General features: G+C 39.0%; 1 protein-coding gene across 2 annotated transcripts in view; it reads right to left on the bottom strand.

The window, feature by feature from the left end:
- Nucleotides 1-17777, bottom strand: part of fbn1 (fibrillin 1) — a 70953-nt gene that overhangs the window by 25394 nt on the left and 27782 nt on the right. For both annotated transcript variants that reach the window (XM_089116572.1, XM_089116571.1), the window contains 15 exons: nt 17021-17146; nt 16049-16177; nt 14164-14289; nt 13233-13358; nt 11337-11459; nt 11130-11255; nt 10114-10239; nt 7361-7483; nt 6310-6432; nt 5027-5152; nt 4483-4605; nt 3560-3682; nt 390-557; nt 247-315; nt 40-165 (listed from right to left, as the gene is read on the bottom strand). In XM_089116572.1, coding sequence (XP_088972698.1) covers nt 40-165; nt 247-315; nt 390-557; nt 3560-3682; nt 4483-4605; nt 5027-5152; nt 6310-6432; nt 7361-7483; nt 10114-10239; nt 11130-11255; nt 11337-11459; nt 13233-13358; nt 14164-14289; nt 16049-16177; nt 17021-17146 — 1863 coding nt within the window. The remainder of the gene's footprint in view (nt 1-39; nt 166-246; nt 316-389; nt 558-3559; nt 3683-4482; nt 4606-5026; nt 5153-6309; nt 6433-7360; nt 7484-10113; nt 10240-11129; nt 11256-11336; nt 11460-13232; nt 13359-14163; nt 14290-16048; nt 16178-17020; nt 17147-17777) is intronic.

Raw genomic sequence — 17777 nt, 5'->3', positions numbered from 1 at the left:
TATAAATGAGACAGAAAGAGTGTGTGAGAGAGGACTGACCTTCACAGATCCGGGTGTCTCCGTTGAGTTCGAAACCTTTCGGACATTCGCAGTGAAAACTGCCGAACGTGTTGATGCAGTTTCCCCCCTGACACAGACCAGGCAGCTCCTGACACTCGTTGATATCTGACACACAGACACAACAGTCAACACACAGCACTGGAGAACGGGTGTGTGTGTGTGTGTGTGTGTGCACTGTAGATCTACCCTCTAGTATCACCGTGATCGGGTTGGGGCGGAATCCTTCTCCTCCGGGACACAGGATCTTGTACTCGGCTGAGGGAGAAACAATAACAATCAGTGAACAAAACCAGAGCTCATTTATGTGTGTGTGTGTGTGTGAGACTCACAGGAGTTGAGCAGTGGGCAGGACTCGCAGGGTGACCCCCAGGCCTGACCCAGGGAACAGCAACAAGACGCTTTGGAGACGCCGACGCCGATCTCAGTGGAGCAGCTCAGACTGTCCGAGCCGTCGCCACGACTGTGGACCTCCAGGAAGCAGGTTCCAGAACGAGTGTCTGCAACACACACACACACACACACGACATCATGAGCTGAACGCGTCTCACCCAATGTTAATTTTGACAACAAATTTTGATTTAGTTTTAGTCAAAGTATTTTGCCAACGAATTTAACACACATTATAATCTCCCGGAGAAAACATCTGCTAACCTGCTAATATGAAGGATTTTAAAGTTTGAACATGCAATCACCATTTCCATTTGTCATCTGGCAGGTACAGCAGCAGCCAAACAAGATCTAAAGTTGATGATTTCAGGGTCAACTAAAGCAAACACTGATCACCATAATGGCGACTTAAAAATGACTCAATTATTCACCTAATAATCTAATTTACTTTAACACTGCTTCGGTGTTCATTTAACCCTCTGCTCAGAGTTTATATCATTCACACACTCTGAATTTGAGGCCACCCTTAAAAATATTCTTGTTTGCCGTAACCCGACCGACCCTGTCAATTTAGGGCCGACCCAATTTTTTATTTTTTTTCCCTTTTAGTCCGACCGACTTGCCGGTTGTAACCTGCGTTCAGACCGACCGATTTTTTTTTTACTCTTCAAACGACTAATTCAAATTCAATAAAATAATATTAATTATATTTTAGTTAGTATTGTGAAAGTTGCTTGTGTCTACATAGCCTACAAACGTAGGCTACGTTCTTTCTTAATTAAAAACCCGTGGCGTCATAGTCATCAGATTATGTTTATTGGTTTAACGTTACGCGTGTCATTGTATGGCTTGTACGTTCGCTTGTTTCAGTGTTCCCGCTTGGTACCCGGTATTAAAAGGGCAACGGGGCTGAATATCAACCATTTCTATATATAATAAAAATATTAAACAATTTGTCTGTGATGCAATTTTGCTATTCGCAGTCCAGAAGAGAGAGAGCGATCTCTCACCCGGAGCCACAGCGCGCACAGCACGACAGCCCTGCTTAATGAGTGACAATGAGGACAAAACGTGGTTACACTTTAGATCTGGGATATTATTCTAATTGTATTTTAGATTTCCGCTTTCAAAGATTATAAAAAGAAGATATATGAGATGAAACCATTACAGACGCATTCTGTCTATAGCGCAACTTCCTTCCCTTCACAGCGTTGCGCTGTCATTTCTTCCTAAAACCCAAACGTACCGTCAGAATCAGCACGATCGGTGATTGTTGGAAAATGCAGTCTGTACTGTTGCTAAACTGCGGACGCGTTCAATCATTAAAAGAGCTATTAAAAGCACAAAAGTCTGCGCAAGAGACTGCGCGACGCGCGCTCCGAAATGCACTAAAACGAGACAAGAAAAGTTTGCTATCGCCTCATTTTGGGCTTCATGTGCGCATCTAAACCATCAAATATACATAAAATATAAAATGACCTGCTCTGAGATTCATTTAAACACAGTTTATGTCTTAATTGGACGTAAATAGTTGGGAGAAAATGATGGTGCATCAGTCATCTATTACAGTAGAGTTCTGCATTCGGTCTTAAAGGGGCAGTAGTCTAGTAAACGTGACGATTGAGCCAATGCGAATCAAACAACAAAAGGCAGATAAAAATCGATCACAGATCTTGAATGAATAACTTAAACTTTAATAAGCATTAATCTAACTATGATAAACTATGCAGTGTCATTTTACATTTGATTACTAGCTAAATTAAATTTCTTTTCAGAGAGAGCGACAGACTTAACTGAAAAGTAGCTAATTTTAGACCTTCCTGAAATTAAAGCACTGTGTATATAGGCTAATTTGTATCTTTGTTTAATTGTATTCTTTGTTTCACCATGTGTTTGTACTTGTTTTTGCTTATCTCGTGTATATATGCATAACAAATAGATATTTTATACATTTTGTGACTAGCCTAAAATGTAACTGGTCGTATTTTGCATTAACACCTAGCGGTGGATGCACAGTTTGAAGACCCAGTCAGTGACGTCACAATATGCATTTTTTTTTTAAATTCACGATCACCATCTCCAAAATTGTACCTTTTTTTTTTATACTGAATCTTGGAAAAAAAAAATATAGACCTACCTACCGACCCTTTTTTAAAAAAAAAATTGCTGTTACTGCAAACCAAAATATTTTTAAGGATGGCCTGACTGAACAAATATCTTAAAATTAAATAAAACCACTTTTTCTGAAGTAGAACGGTCTTCTTTTCAATAAATGATATATGCATTCTTTATATAATTATTTCTTTTAAGCAGACATATTTATTTGTATGAATTAAATATAATTATACCATGGTCTGGGTGAATACTCGATTCTGATTGGCTGCCGGGAGTCCGTTAAAAAGTGATAGAGGACACCTAGTAAAGTAGTTCTGGTGAAAGTGCCTGTTTACCATTCGAAATGAATAAATAAATGCGCTGCCTACAACGGCTGTGAGTAACCATAGCAACAGGCAGTCAAACGCTCTATCAAAACAAATGTCTAACGTTAGATATTATAGCCTAATACAACAATGAGCGACTTTGTTATTTCTTTTAACATTTATGGAGAATATGACAACTTTGACGACTGGGATGCTGCTGAAGAAAGAAAAAATGTAAATAAAACGGAGAAACGTCGCAAAGAAAATGACACCGCTGCTGCTCTGAATGAGACCCTGCGGGAGTTTTACGCAGCAGGAGGAGAGTACAGCGTTTCAAGCCTAAGAAGCCTGTTTGATTAATTGTTTTATGTGTAATAAAAAAATAAATAACTATGCCTACCTTTGTGTTTCATGAAAAAAAACGCATTTTTGAACCTGAAGGGCTCTACAAGCTGAGCGGACTATAAATATCTCCGGTTGCTAAATAAACCAGGCAAGTTATTATTTGTAAAAACTAGATTTAGCCTAATTAAAATATAAACTAATGTTTTAAAAATGTTTCATTTGGCAAGTGACCATGGTATAATCGGGTTAATGCCCTCCGAGGTGTCCATTGTCCATTAAAACCTGACAATGGACACCTCGGAGGGCATTAACCCTTACATAATCCTTATTAAAGAGAGTGTCCTCACCGACGCAGCCGACTCCCGTGGGGTTGAGCTCGAAGTCCGGAGGGCATGTGCAGACGTAACTGCCCTCTGTGTTCACGCACAGCCCACTGATGCAGGTGGTCGGGTTCAAACACTCGTTCACATCTGACATGGAGAGGAAGAAAAGAGGGATGAGAGGAGAGGACAGGTCACATGTGTCATGTGTAGGGCTGGGGATCGAAAACCCATTACATTTATGCATTTGGCAGACAGACGCTTTTATCCAATGCATTTCAAAGCACACATTTACATTCTTATCAGTTCTTGCTTGGGGATCGAACCCATGACCATGGCGTTGCAAGCGCCAGCACTCTACTGTCTGAGCTACAGGAAAGCCTATTACGATTCTTGTTATAAAATGTACGTTTCGATTCCTCTTATCGATGCACTTCAATAAGGCCGTTTTCTGTTCTGCACGCGTGTGTAACTCTATTGGACAGCTCTTAAAGAGACAGCACTGATATTCCTGCTGCCGTCTCTATAATTACACTAATCACACTACAGAACTCGCTCCACTGAATAACTGTGACTATATTTGTAATGTATATTTTATTAATAAAGTGCAGTGTTCAGATTCTGTACCTGAAAATCCTAATTCAATCGTATCTTTGTTCAGTTGTATCTATCTTTTTTTAATTACTGAGTGTTTATTGTCTTTAATTATGCTCTACATTTACAAGTTCGGCGAGTTGTTCTTCTATGGTGTTTGTAAAGCACAGGCAAACGCTGCTTGTGTAAGTGTTCTTCAGCCGGTTCATTTGTGCTCAATATTAAATATGATATCTAAGGTGTTTTTTTCATTATTGTAATCCAAATTAGGAATCAATGAATTCATTGAAATCATTGAAATTGAAACGATGCCCAACCCTAGTCGTGTGTGTGTGATGCGAGAGGTCATGTGATACCCGTGCAGTTTCCCCCGCTGCGGTCCAGCTCATAGCCGGGGTCACACACACACCGGAAGAGACCGGGAATATTGCGACAGCGTCCGTTCACACAGATGTCGGCAAACGTGCACTCGTCTATGTCTGTGGAGAGACACACACACACACACACACACAGCTGTAGCTGATCAGGAAGAACTGAGGCACAAACACACTGATTTTATCCATTGGGTTCTGGCTGGCTTTAATAGTAATAGGGTTATTATTATTAGTTAGTTTGAAAATAACTATTATTAGTTATTTTATTATTATTAGTTATTTTAGTTATTTGGTTATTATTATTAGTTATTTTAATAATATTATTATTAGTTATTATTAGTATATCATTATTAGTTATTTTTTGAATTATGAAGAGCAACATGTCCTAGACCAGCACCAATAACTATAATGATAACTTTAAATGATAATCATTAACAATAAATATAATGATAATAAATAACAGAGAGACAGACAGCTAAAAAGTCAGACACACACACACACACACACAGACGGAGGAGTGTCTCACCTTCACATGCTTTGCCGTCTGCAGTGGGGATGAAGCCCATGTCACACTCACAGCGATACCCACCAGCGGCGTTCAGACAGTGGCCGCTCTCACACAGATTCACGTTCTCAGCACACTCATCCGTGTCTACAGGACACACACACACACACACAGTTAACAACGACATCATGAAGTGTGTGAATGAACAAGTGTATGTGTGTGTGTGTGATGGGTAGGTTTAGGGGTCGGTTTAGGCACGTGCACACATAGACATCAAAGGGGGCTTAAGCACCTGCTCTTTTTATTCCTGGAGAGAAAGTGCCCTTTTTTCTGGGGTGCTTTTTTATTTTATTTTTTAAGAAAATACATATTACTATTTGCGCACAGTTTCCCTGTCAAACAAATATATATTTAATGCATAGTGTATGTAAATATCCGGTCAGGAGTTCTGAAGCGCCGATCAGAGTAAACGCGTCGCCTCTAGTGAACTCGCGGCGCTGCCGTTTGGACTTTGAGCCGAGCGGATGAACAGCCCGTGAGCCGCGCGCGCTTCTTTTGCCACATAAACATTATCGAACGTTTATCGAACTCTATATTGATATCGAGTATTGACGATTTTGACTCGAACTTGATATCGTTTTATCGCGAAAAATTGTATAGTGATAATGAATGAATGAGCATTTCAATTTAAGACGTGGCTAAATGTAATTTATGGCCTTGTATGGATCCGGACGTTTTTATGAATTTGTATGGACAAAAATGCGTATTATTAAAGTTAATGACTTACAAGAGTCTTTCCCCTGAAGTTTAGAAATCTAAATTGGTGAATTTAGAAGAAATCTACAGATGCAAACTCGAAATGTGGATTTTGAAGGTTTTATTTGATGATGACACAGTTCTCCCTCAAATGTGAAGTCCATGTCACCATCAGGACTTGATTGACACACTGTGGCGTGGTTTCCTTTGCTGCTCTATAAACCCATGAATACTAAGGAGACCGTGATTTCTGTGTGAACGGATTATTTTGTAGACATCTTTTGAAAATTAAACAATTGTACGAGTTTGAGGAAGATAAAATTAATTAACTTTTTTAATATTTTTAAAAAAAATATTAGAGTTGTATTAATATATATACTTTTTTGTTTAAAAAAGTAAAATACATTTTTACAAAAATTATGAGAAGTGCCCTTTTTTTTACTTGAGCCCCAGCCCCTCAAAATGTCTGTGCACTTCCCTGGTCGGGTTAGTGTGTGTGTGTGATGGACAGGTTCAGAGGTCGGGTTACTGTATGTGTGTGTGTGTACCGGTGCAGTAGAAGCCGTCCCCGGTGAAGCCCTCTTTGCACAGGCAGCGGTAGGAGCCCAAGGTGTTCATGCAGTCAGCGCTGGAGCTGCACAGGTGCGTGCCGTTCGAACACTCGTCCAGATCTGCAATCACACACACACACACACACACACACACGTCAAATCAGATCTTGTCTTTCTTTGTTCTAAACAGTGGTGGAGGAAGTACTGAATCTAAATCTAAAAGTACAAATAACCAGATAAATATTTACTTTAGTAAAAGTAGAAGTAACACAATGACAACCATACTTTAGTAAAAAGTAAAAAGTACCTGATTTTAAATGTACTTTAAGTATTAAAAGTAAAAGTACTTGCATAACAATTTATTCTCTTAATGTCTATTTTCTAATAATTAATAAAACATTTAATTCTAACTCATTCAACCTAATACTCCTATAATGATGTTCAATAATTATGGAAAAAATATGTCACCATTTCTGAAACAAGCTTGCAATTAGGCAACATACACATCATGCTTATCCTTACTATATGTTAATAACTATTTTTTGGCATTAAACGCGATTCATTTATGGTGTAATTCTGAACCTCTTGGCTTGCCATAATCCTAACCAAACGTATATTACACACGGTGCGTTTCCTATGCACGGAAAAACTAATTTCCGAGTATAAATTGTACGATAAACACACTGCGTGCGAGACGCATTTTATTTAGTGTGACCGGGTTGATAGAAAATTTAATGAAAAAGTAACAGAAAGTAACAGTAGAAAGTATAATAATTGCTGCAAAATGTAACGAAGTAAAAGTAAAAAGTATGCACTATTTATTCTACTGAAGTAAAGTAAAGATACGTAAAAAATGTACTTAAGTAAAGTAACAAAGTATTTGTACTTCGTACCACCACTGGACGCGACATTCTATTAGAATTACAGTTTATGAACCTTGTTGTATTTTCAGTAATTAATTAAGGCGAGACACTACAGGTGAAAGCAGTGTATCCTGCATCCATCAGTGCTGTGGTGTGTGTGTGTGTGTGTGTGTGTGTGTGTGCACCTGAGCACTTGATGCCGTTCCCGATCCAGCCCGGAGCGCAGCTGCACCTGAAGCTTCCAGCCGTGTTCGTGCAGGACGCGTGCCGGTCGCAGTTATGGGCCCCGATCTCACACTCGTTGATATCTAAAGCACACACACACACATGAAGAGGGAGTCACAGACACAAACTTCAGTCTAGAGTGTGTATGTGTGTGATGTCACCGGAGTGGCAAAAACACACAAAACACATCTAAAATATATCTACAGAACAGGTACACACACACACACACACGCGCACACACACACATAAGATCTCTTGCTGAACTAAAGTTTGGTGACCCATGAAAAAGTTGCTTGCCCATGTCAACGGCCCCTTCCTGGAGCATGACATCATTTCCTGTTGTGCATGCTTTGACCCAGGGTCCTGTGAGCGGTTAGTGTCCGTCTAATGAGTGTGTGTAACGAGTGTGTGTGAACATGTCTGACGAAGGTCATCACATTCTGTTCTATCCTCCAGCTCTGTGCGTGTGTGTGTGTGTGTCCTGAAATAACCAGAGCAGATCGACCTCTTCGTCAGTGTCTCTCTCTCTCTCTCTCTCTCTCTTGTCTTGTTAACACACTGCACTTCAGAGCACATCTAAATATGTGCCGGTCGCCACTGAATCAGAGAGATGAAGCGAGAAAGAGGAAGTAACGGAGCGCTTCACTGTTCACTCCAGAGTGATCGGCTTCTCTGGCCTGATGGGAATTAATCTCAGATAAACAAGCTCATCAATAAACACTCGTTATGATGTCAGTCCAATTACACAGAACTAACGCAGTAACACATGATAGAGGTGATAAAAGAGTTTTACTTGTGCAGATCAAATACATAAAATAACTTACCGTACATGTGTGTGTGTGTGTGTGTGTGTGTGTGTGTCCGGGTGTGTGAGACTGACTTTGTGTGTATGACTGAGTGTGTGTTTGAGATAGTGAGTGCGTGAGAGAGTGTGTGTGTGTGTGTGAGAGAGAGAGAGTGTGCGTTTGTGTTTGTTTGTGTGTGTGAGGGAGTGCGTGTGAGTGAGAGTGTGTGTGTGTGTGTGTGTGAAAGAGAGAGAGTGTGCGTTTGTGTTTGTGTGTGTGAGTGAGTGTGAGTGAGTGAGAGAGAGAGAGTGTGTTTGTGTTTGTGAGAGAGGGAGTGTGTGCGTGTGAGTGTGTGTGTGAGAGAGAGAGTGTGTGAGTGAGTGAGAGAGAGAGAGAGAGAGAGAGAGAGAGAGAGAGTGTTTGTGTGTGTGTGAGAGAGAAAGAGAGAGAGTGTGTGTTTGTTTGTTTGTGTGTGTGACAGAGAGAGTGCGTGTGTGTGTGTGTATTAGAGAGTATGGGTACAATGACCTCTGACCTCAAACACTCCAACTACGCCCATGAAGCTGATGACCACTGATGATGTCAGCCTTATTTACAAGTGCTAATGGGCCAGTAAAAACACATCTGATGAGGAACAAGCACGCACACACACACACACACACACACATTCTCTCTCTCTCTCACACACACACACACACACACTGATCTTCTGACCTCCAAACAGTCATCAATCACTGCCTGCCTCTCCGCCAGACGAAGTATCCCACAATCCAACAGTGAAACGAGCAGAACTCAAACAAACGACCTTCGGTTCATTACGATCAAACTTCAATCCCATCATGCCTGGAAAACATCTCGTTAAACGAAGCCCGCGGCGGGACGTTTATAAATGACAGACATTAAAATCATCACCAGTGAAAATACACAGAGAAGCGATCGGCTGCAGATGTGCGGAGACGGAGACGGAGACGGAAAAAGACCCACAGGAACAAACAACACCCAGAGTTTCACACACATCTGCGCTAATATATCACAACTGAGCCAATCACACTTACTGACAGCTGTCATAAACATCCATAACCCTCCTCACATGTGTCATGTCATGATTATGAAGGTCTTATGAACACCCCTTCAGGTCAAAGATCCGCCCAGTTCGTTAAAATAGCACCCAAAGTCTTGTTTTCTGGGTAAATTAATCAAAATTACGTGAGTTTGTGCTTAAAAGCCGATGGGGTCAGAAAAATATTCTTGTTTCTGTTTTTAAGATTATTTTCTGACCCCATTGGGGGATCATTTTGCTCGTTTTAAACACAAACTCAAGTTCATTTTGATTAATTCCCCTGGAAATCACTAATTCCCCTCGTGTCATTTCACTCGTCTAGTAAATGCGTCTTGATTTAAGAGCTTGTAGATATTTGGACTGGAAACAAGACTAAAGACTAAGTAAGAACAGCATTTTGAGGAGTGAGCGCGGGACTCTGGGAACGCCCGTGTGGTTGGGCCGGTTCACTAGCGATCGATCAGCGCTCAGGAATCCGAATATCTCCCAGAGTTCCTCACGTGTACAGCATCCCGAGCTCCCGGGGACATGTGGCGTGTGCTGCGGATTCCTGAACATTGACTCAGGCGCAGGAAAACATGAGCTCTGGATCTCCGTCAGATCGAGCAGGAGAAGCGGGATTCACGCCGCCTAGCAACGGCTCAACCGCATAGCAACACACTACACTCCCTCATTACAGACCATAAAGCTTCAGTAAACGTTCTAACAGTTGAGCTCAGATAACACACACCTGCAGCGTAATGTGGAGAAACATCAGAGGATGATCTGATTCGGTGTGTGTGACTGGTTCATAACAATGTGTGTTTGTGAGAGTGTATGTGTGTGTGTGAAAGAGAGAGAGAAATTGTGTGTGTGAAGGGCGTCTCACCTGTACAGCCTGTCGTCCCTTTCCTGACGGAGAATCCGAGGTCACAGTGACAGATGAACGAGCCTTTCGTGTTTTCACAATTCCCGCTCAGACAGATATTTGGATTCAGCTCACACTCGTTCACATCTGCATCACACACACACACACATTATCACTGAATGAGCTTTCAAGCGCTATAACAGATGAACACATTCGAGATCAAATATACATAAAAATCCTTTAAATTAAGTTAATATTAATCATAATTCCCATATTCACGGTCCTCTGATGTCAGTTAATGGTCAAACGCAGCTAAACAAATATAATATTTTTTAGTAAGCATTTAATTTTGATTGATTTTATTTCATTTTTATTTTTTTTACATTTTAATAATAATTTTTTTTCAGTGAGTGTTATATTCTGATTGTTTTTCATTTTAAATATTTTTTAGGGCTGTGCAAAAATTAATTGCGATTAATCACATCCAAAATAAAAGTCTGTGTTTACATAATATATTTGTGTGTGCTGTATATAATTATTTTGTATATATAAATACCTATGCATGCATGTATATATTTAAGAATTATTTGCGCTTAAATTCTGTATATATATATATAAATACATAATCTATATATTATATAAATATGAATATTTTATATTTGAATAACACATTTTCTTAAATATATACATGCATGTGTGTGTATTTATATATACAAAATAATTATATACAGCACACACAAATATATTATGTAAACACAGACTTTTATTTTGGATGCGATTAATCGCAATTAATTTTTGCACAGCCCTAATTTTTTTCCTTATATTTTTATGATTAAAATTAAAAAATGTTAAATTATTATTATTTATTTTTTTACATATGTATGATTGAAGTGTTATATTAAATAAATAAATAAAAATAATAATAAATGATGAGCTTTTCACCAGCTCACGAACCCTAGTTTGTGAACCCTGTGTTATGGTCCTCATTGAAGAGTACGCTGATGTCATCAGCCTCGCGGAGTGTGTGTGTGATTTACCCAGACATGACTTCATATCCTCAGACGACATGAATCCATCGTAACACAGGCACTGGAATTCCCCCGGGATGTTTGTGCACTGCCCGCCGTCGCAGATCTCAGGACTGTCCTCACACTCGTCGATGTCTGCACACACACAACACAGGGGCGTCAGATCAGAGAGTGAGTGAGTGAGTGTGCGTGTGTGTGTGTGTATGTGTGTCTCACCTGTGCAGCTCCTGAGGTCGGGCATGAGGGCGTAACCGCGGCGACAGCTGCACTCGTAACTTCCCTCTGAGTTCGTGCAGAAAGTCTCGCAGCCGCCGTTCTCAATGGTGCATTCATCAATATCTGAAACACACACGCGTCACACACAACATTTCAGCGCTGAGGCGTCTCTTTTATGACACTTCTTCACTCTACTAAAGCATAAAAAGACCACAACACGTCTGCATATACAGTGATGTGAATAAGTTTGGACCCCCATGCTAAAGTTGCCAAAAAAGAGGAATAAAAAAATCATCTTTTGGATATTGATCTTAATGCCTTAATTAGAAAAATGAGGAAAACTCCAACCTTTAAGGACACTAATTTTCTTTGTGAATGAGAAATGTGTCATAAATAAATAAATGTTTTTCCTTAAAATACAGGGTGCATAAGTCAGGACACCCCTATGTTAAATTCCCATAGAGTCAGGCAGATTTTTATTTTTAAAAGCCAGTTATTTCATGGATCCAGGATAATATGCATCCTGATAATTAAAATATCCCCACATCATCACACACCTTCACCACACCGAGAGATTGGCATGGGGTACTTTCCATAAGATCATCTTTCAATGCAAATCAAACCAGCTATTAGGCGAACTGAAGTAAAACCATGCCGATCTCTAGGTGTGGTGGAAGGCGTGTGATGATGATGTGGGGATATTTTAATTCCAAAGGCCAAATTATCCAAATTATCCGGGATCCATGAAATAACTGGCTTTTAAAAATAAAAATCTGCCTGACTCTATGGGAATTTAACATAGGGGTGTCCTGACTTATGCACCCTGTATTTTAAGGAAAAACATTTATTTATTTATGATACATTTCTCATTCACAAAGAAAATTAGTGTCCTTAAAGGTTGGAGTTTTCCTCATTTTTCTAATTAAGGCATTAAGATCAATATCCAAAAGATGATTTTTTATTCCTCTTTTTAGACAACTTTAGCATGGGTGTCCAAATTTATTCAGACCACTGTATGAGTTCACACACTCGTCTCTCTGATAAACACGAATACAGCCGGTTCCTTCACTCTGAGATGTGTGTTTCCAGGCTGGACTGCTTGTTGTTGTTTTGGTCTGTGATAATGCTTGTTGCCATTGCGCTCGTTTATGGATGTAAAATAATATTGTTGGTTTAACTTAAAAAAATAAGTAACCTGGTTGCCTTCAAATTTTAAGTTCATTGAAATGGAAAAATTGAGTTAATACAATGAAGGAGATTGATCTAATCATCAGAAACTTAAAATTGTATGTTATCTGAACTACATGAATTATCTAAGTTGATTTGACAAAAGAAAATAAGTTGTGATTACAAATCATATAGTGTGGATTTAAAATAATGATAAATGCTTTTGAATCTAAAAAACCTGTTGAATTGCACTAATTAAAAAATGTACGCGTTGCATTAACCGTGCTCGCATTTTTATGGGCTGAAATTAAATATGGTTATACTGTATATTTAAGCTGTGAATATTTCAATTCAAAACTTTTCACACACATTTTCCTTGTAAAATAAATACATGTAATTTGTCAGTATTTGACTTCCACACTCGCTTTTGTTGCGCGCCGAGTCCGTGGAGGCGGGGCGGGAGAAACCACGATCTCCGATATTCTGATCTGGACCGCAGTTCCTGTTTCCACCACTAGCTGTCAATCCTACAGACTGCAGCTTCAACTTTTATTTGAAACTGCAATTGTATAAATCTGCCCTGACCGTGGGGTTGATCTTGATGTATTTATCTCTCTTTGGCAGGAACACTGACTCCAGATCAGCAACAGCCAGATTAACTCGCACTCGTGTGTTACAGCGGTTCATGTGGGAAACGGCACGTTTGATGTGAGTGTTTGCGTGTCTTACCCACACACTCGACTCTGTTTTCGCTGGATTTGTAGCCGGTGTTACAGGAGCACTGATAGCGGCCGATCATGTTCACACACTGACCGTTCCGGCACAGCTTGTCACTCAGTTCACACTCATTAATATCTGCAGAAACACACACACACAATAAACATGACTTTGACCTGAAAACTGTGAATTCAGGATGTTTTGAAAACAGGATGTCCCCATCAACACACACACACAACCATTAAAGGAGTAGTTCACTTTTGAAAACACTTTTGCTGATAATTTACTCGCCCCCATGTCATCCAAGATGTCCATGTCTTTCTTTCCTCAGTCGAAAAGAAATGAAGGTTTTTGATGAAAACATTCCAGGATTTTCTCCATATAATGGACTTCAATGGGGTCCAAACGCTTCAAGGTCCAAATGAGAGTTTCAGTGCAGCTTCAAAGGGCTTTAAACGATTCCAGACGATGAATAAGGGTCTTATCAAGCGAAATGAGCGGCCATTTAATAAATAAATAACAAAGTTTAAGTTTTATAAGCACAAATGCTCGCCTTGCTCTGTTCTGTGATGCGCGTTCGTGACTCTCCTGTTCGAAATCGTTCATCAAAATGAACAAATCTTTTTTTGAGTCATGACTCGAGGGTCCTTGATAAGACCCTTATTCATCGTCTGGTGTCGTTTAAAGCCCTTTGAAGCTGCACTGAAACTGTCTTTTGGACCTTGAACCGTTTGGTCCCCATTGAAGTCCATTATATGGAGAAAATCCTGGAATGTTTTCATCAAAAACCTTCATTTCTTTTCGACTGAAGAAAGAAAGACATGGACATCTTGGATGACACGGGGGTGAGTAAATCAGCAAAAGTTTTTTCAAAAGTGAACTAATCCTTTAATGCAAGTACGCAACTATAAATGCATACACACACACACACACACACACTGACCCAGGCACGCGGAGCCGTCGGGAGCGATCTCGTGGCCGTCTGGACACTCGCAGCGGAAGCTTCCCTCGGTGTTGATGCACTCGCCGCCTCTGCAGAGCAAAGGGTTTCGCTCACACTCGTCGATGTCTGAAACACACATCAGCAGCACAACACTCAACACACCTCACTGTGTGACGCTTATATTAATATTCAGCAGTATTATCTCTTTGCCTTCACTGATGCTATCGGATGGGAACAAAGAGTTGATCTGAATAATAAGAAATAAACTCATGTGACTTTGGCTCAGTGTCCGCTGTGATTGGATAACTGGAGTAACCAGCGGACCAATGGCGTCGCAGCGTCTCTAATGTTGGTTTGGTGTTTCTGAAGCGCCGGAGTGAAGTGTGTGTTCAGAGTGATTGGGTGTAATTCCCTCCAGAGGCTTCTCACACACACACACACACACACACACGAGTGTGTTCCCGAACACCAGCATCCGAACGCCAGCGACAGCGTTTACTGTGTTTCGTCTGACGTTCGACACACACTCGTTTATGATGGAGGGAAACAGCATTAACCCTCAAGTGCTCTTTGGTCATTTCTGACCGAAAAATTTTCTGTTATGAATATTTAAAAATCACAGCTTCATCGGAATGTTACGAAACTTGGTGACTTTTATGGCATTGGGTATGTGAACACACAAAAAAAATGAGGTCATGATCTGAGCATGCTAAGTGGTCGTAAAAAAAATATTTACACTTGTGTTCTTCGGTCAAAAATGACGACCCATAGGAAATGATTGGGAAATTGACAAAAAAAATAAAATTCTCTGAATTTTTGTTCCTGCAATCTACAAATCGGCCACAATTCTAAAAAAAAAAAGAAAGTAAACCGCAAGAAAGGGGTGACACTCTACAACATCTAGAGTGCAAAACAGACACACCCACACATACAAACACATTTTTATACACATACACAGCAATACATTTTGATTACAAAAAGTATGTTTTGAATTTTTAAAAATTACAGCTTCATTGTAATGTTACGAAACTTGGTGACTTTTATGGCATTATGTATGTGAACACACAAAAAAATTGAGGTCATGATCTGAGCAGGCTAAGTGGTCTTAAAAAAAAAATAGTCACACTTGTGGTCTTTGGTCAAAAATGACCCCCATAGGAAATGAATGGGAAATTGACAAAAACACAAAAGTTCACCATTTTTTATTTATTTTTTTAATAAAAAATCGTTTTTGAGATTGTTTCAACTTTATATTCAAATCCACCAAAAAAAAAAATGTATTCATAAACATCTGGGGAATTCACATGCTTCTCCATAGAGAGCTGTACATGTTATCTAGTGGTTACCCCATGATTCTACGCTTTTTCTCTATACTGTAACTAGATGGTGCTAATTTTCTTCAAAAAATATTTTTTTTCTGAAAGCCTAGACTCTATATTAAACTATAAACCGCATTAATAATTAAAAAAAAAATAATATATACAGTATATATATAGAAAAATATATATATTTTTCCTTAGACCATAAATATTGCATAAATATTAATAAATTTAATCAAATTGTCTCAAAATACTAAATTACAAAGAATAAATATTATAGAACAAAAATAAATTGCATTGGTTTTACTGGGATGGAGGAAATGTAATTTTTAGGTGTCCGGTCACTTTTGACCGGGAAGATAACAAGTGTGACTCCGAAACGAAGAGCACCTGAGGGTTAAAGCAACTGACTTTTATCACTGATATTATATACCGATTTCCCAGTGGTGATTTTGTTCTCTTGAACACATGCGGGGAGAACACTGCTTAATTCACAAATGTTTTCTGTGTTATTCCAGGTGTGTGTTAGATGGAAACAGCTTCTGGAACGTGTGTGTGAGTCTCACCCATGCAGTTCTTCATCATCATGAATCCGCTCTCGTATCCGGTGAAACACTCGCACTGGAAATCCCCGGCTGTGTTCACACACGTGCCTTGACCGCACAGGTCAGGAGAGATGCGACACTCGTCGATGTCTGTGAACACACACATGTATACAGCGTGTGTATTTATATACACAGCACAAGACACAGTTCTTCACCGCTTCTCGATAACAACCAGAGGGCCTCAAGATGACTTTAAATGTAGACAAAAAAGCATGAAAATAAACTAAGAATTAAGATCCATCTTATTTTTTCTTACAGCTGTGTGTGTGTTTGACTCTCACGGCATTGAAAACACGAACATACGAAGAAGGCTCATTTTAAAAGTGTGATTTCTAGACCAAAGTCAAAACACATAAAATCTTAAACTCCATGAGGATTTTACAGTGAATACACACGTTTATACTCACGCCGAGCAGGATTGGGTAAAAGACCAACTAATGACATCTTCATCAGTGCAGTTAGATTACTGTACCAATTACTTTCTCTTTAAAGTAAGTTACTTGTTACAAATTACTTCCTGAATACCATATCAACCTTTTTGTACTGGAAAGTATGGAGTTTTATTATCTGTTTTTTACTTTTATTTACGTTAAAAATAAAGATCCATCAATCAATCGACCAGTTGAACAATACAAGAATAGACATGAAAGTGTTCTTTTAATCCTGTCAAATAATATAAAAGTGCATAAATTATTGAATTATGACCGAACTATTTAAAGGTTACATTAAACGTTCATTGTAACATTAGAAGTTACTTTTTTATGCTAAACCCACTATTGTTTTATATAGAATTGTTCTATACAGTGTTTATAGCAATTACATCAGAAGTAACTGTAATTATTTCTTTATTTTGATCTCTGAACACTTTCTTCAAGTACATTAAATTCAAAAAGTTTTGAAAATGTGTGTGTGTGTGTGTGTGTGTGGACTCACCTGTGCAGTTCCTCTCGTCGGAGTCCAGAGCGAAGCCTCCGTCACACTTGCAGCGGAAGCTGCCGATGGTGTTCCTGCAGCGGCCGTTCGTGCACAAGCTGTGAATCATCTTACACTCGTTTATATCTGAGGAGAAGCGGAGGTTGATGGTGTTGAAAAAAGTATTGATCGATGAACCATGTAACGCGGGTTAAGTAATCAGATTACTTTTTCAAGTAACTAGAAAAGTAATGCATTATTTTTAAACTTGCAATTGATTATATGAGTTACTTTTTCAAATAAGTAACGCTTTGTTTTCCAATGTATAATAAAATAAAAACTCTGAATTTTATTAAATATGTTAAATTACACAAATATACTTTATACATTTAATCTCACTTTATTATGTCTTTCCTGCCGACCTTCAATGATCGAACACAACCATATTACCCACAAAGGACTTTAGAAAAACTGTGCATTTGTCTTTCAAATAAAATTATTACAATCTTAAATTAATACAAAACAAATAAAAAAGCCCAGCCCAGGTGAGAACAAGTAATGCAAAAGTAATGCGGCACATTAATAAAAATAAACAAAAGGAAATAAAAAAAAAGTCATAAAAAATCAAATAAAAATAATCTGATAAAGTATACATACTTGAAACATGTACTCGAGTACAGTAGCGACGCAAAACACTTGAAAGAGTGAACAAACGCATGACCTCTGAGTCTCTCTCTCTCACACACACACACACACCTTTGAGGAAGGGTTTTCCGTT

The sequence above is a fragment of the Pimephales promelas genome, chromosome 10, assembly GCF_988280905.1.
Source record: "Pimephales promelas chromosome 10, fPimPro1.hap1.1, whole genome shotgun sequence".
NCBI lineage: Eukaryota > Metazoa > Chordata > Actinopteri > Cypriniformes > Leuciscidae > Pimephales > Pimephales promelas.
This window is presented reverse-complemented; position numbering and strand designations above follow the sequence as displayed.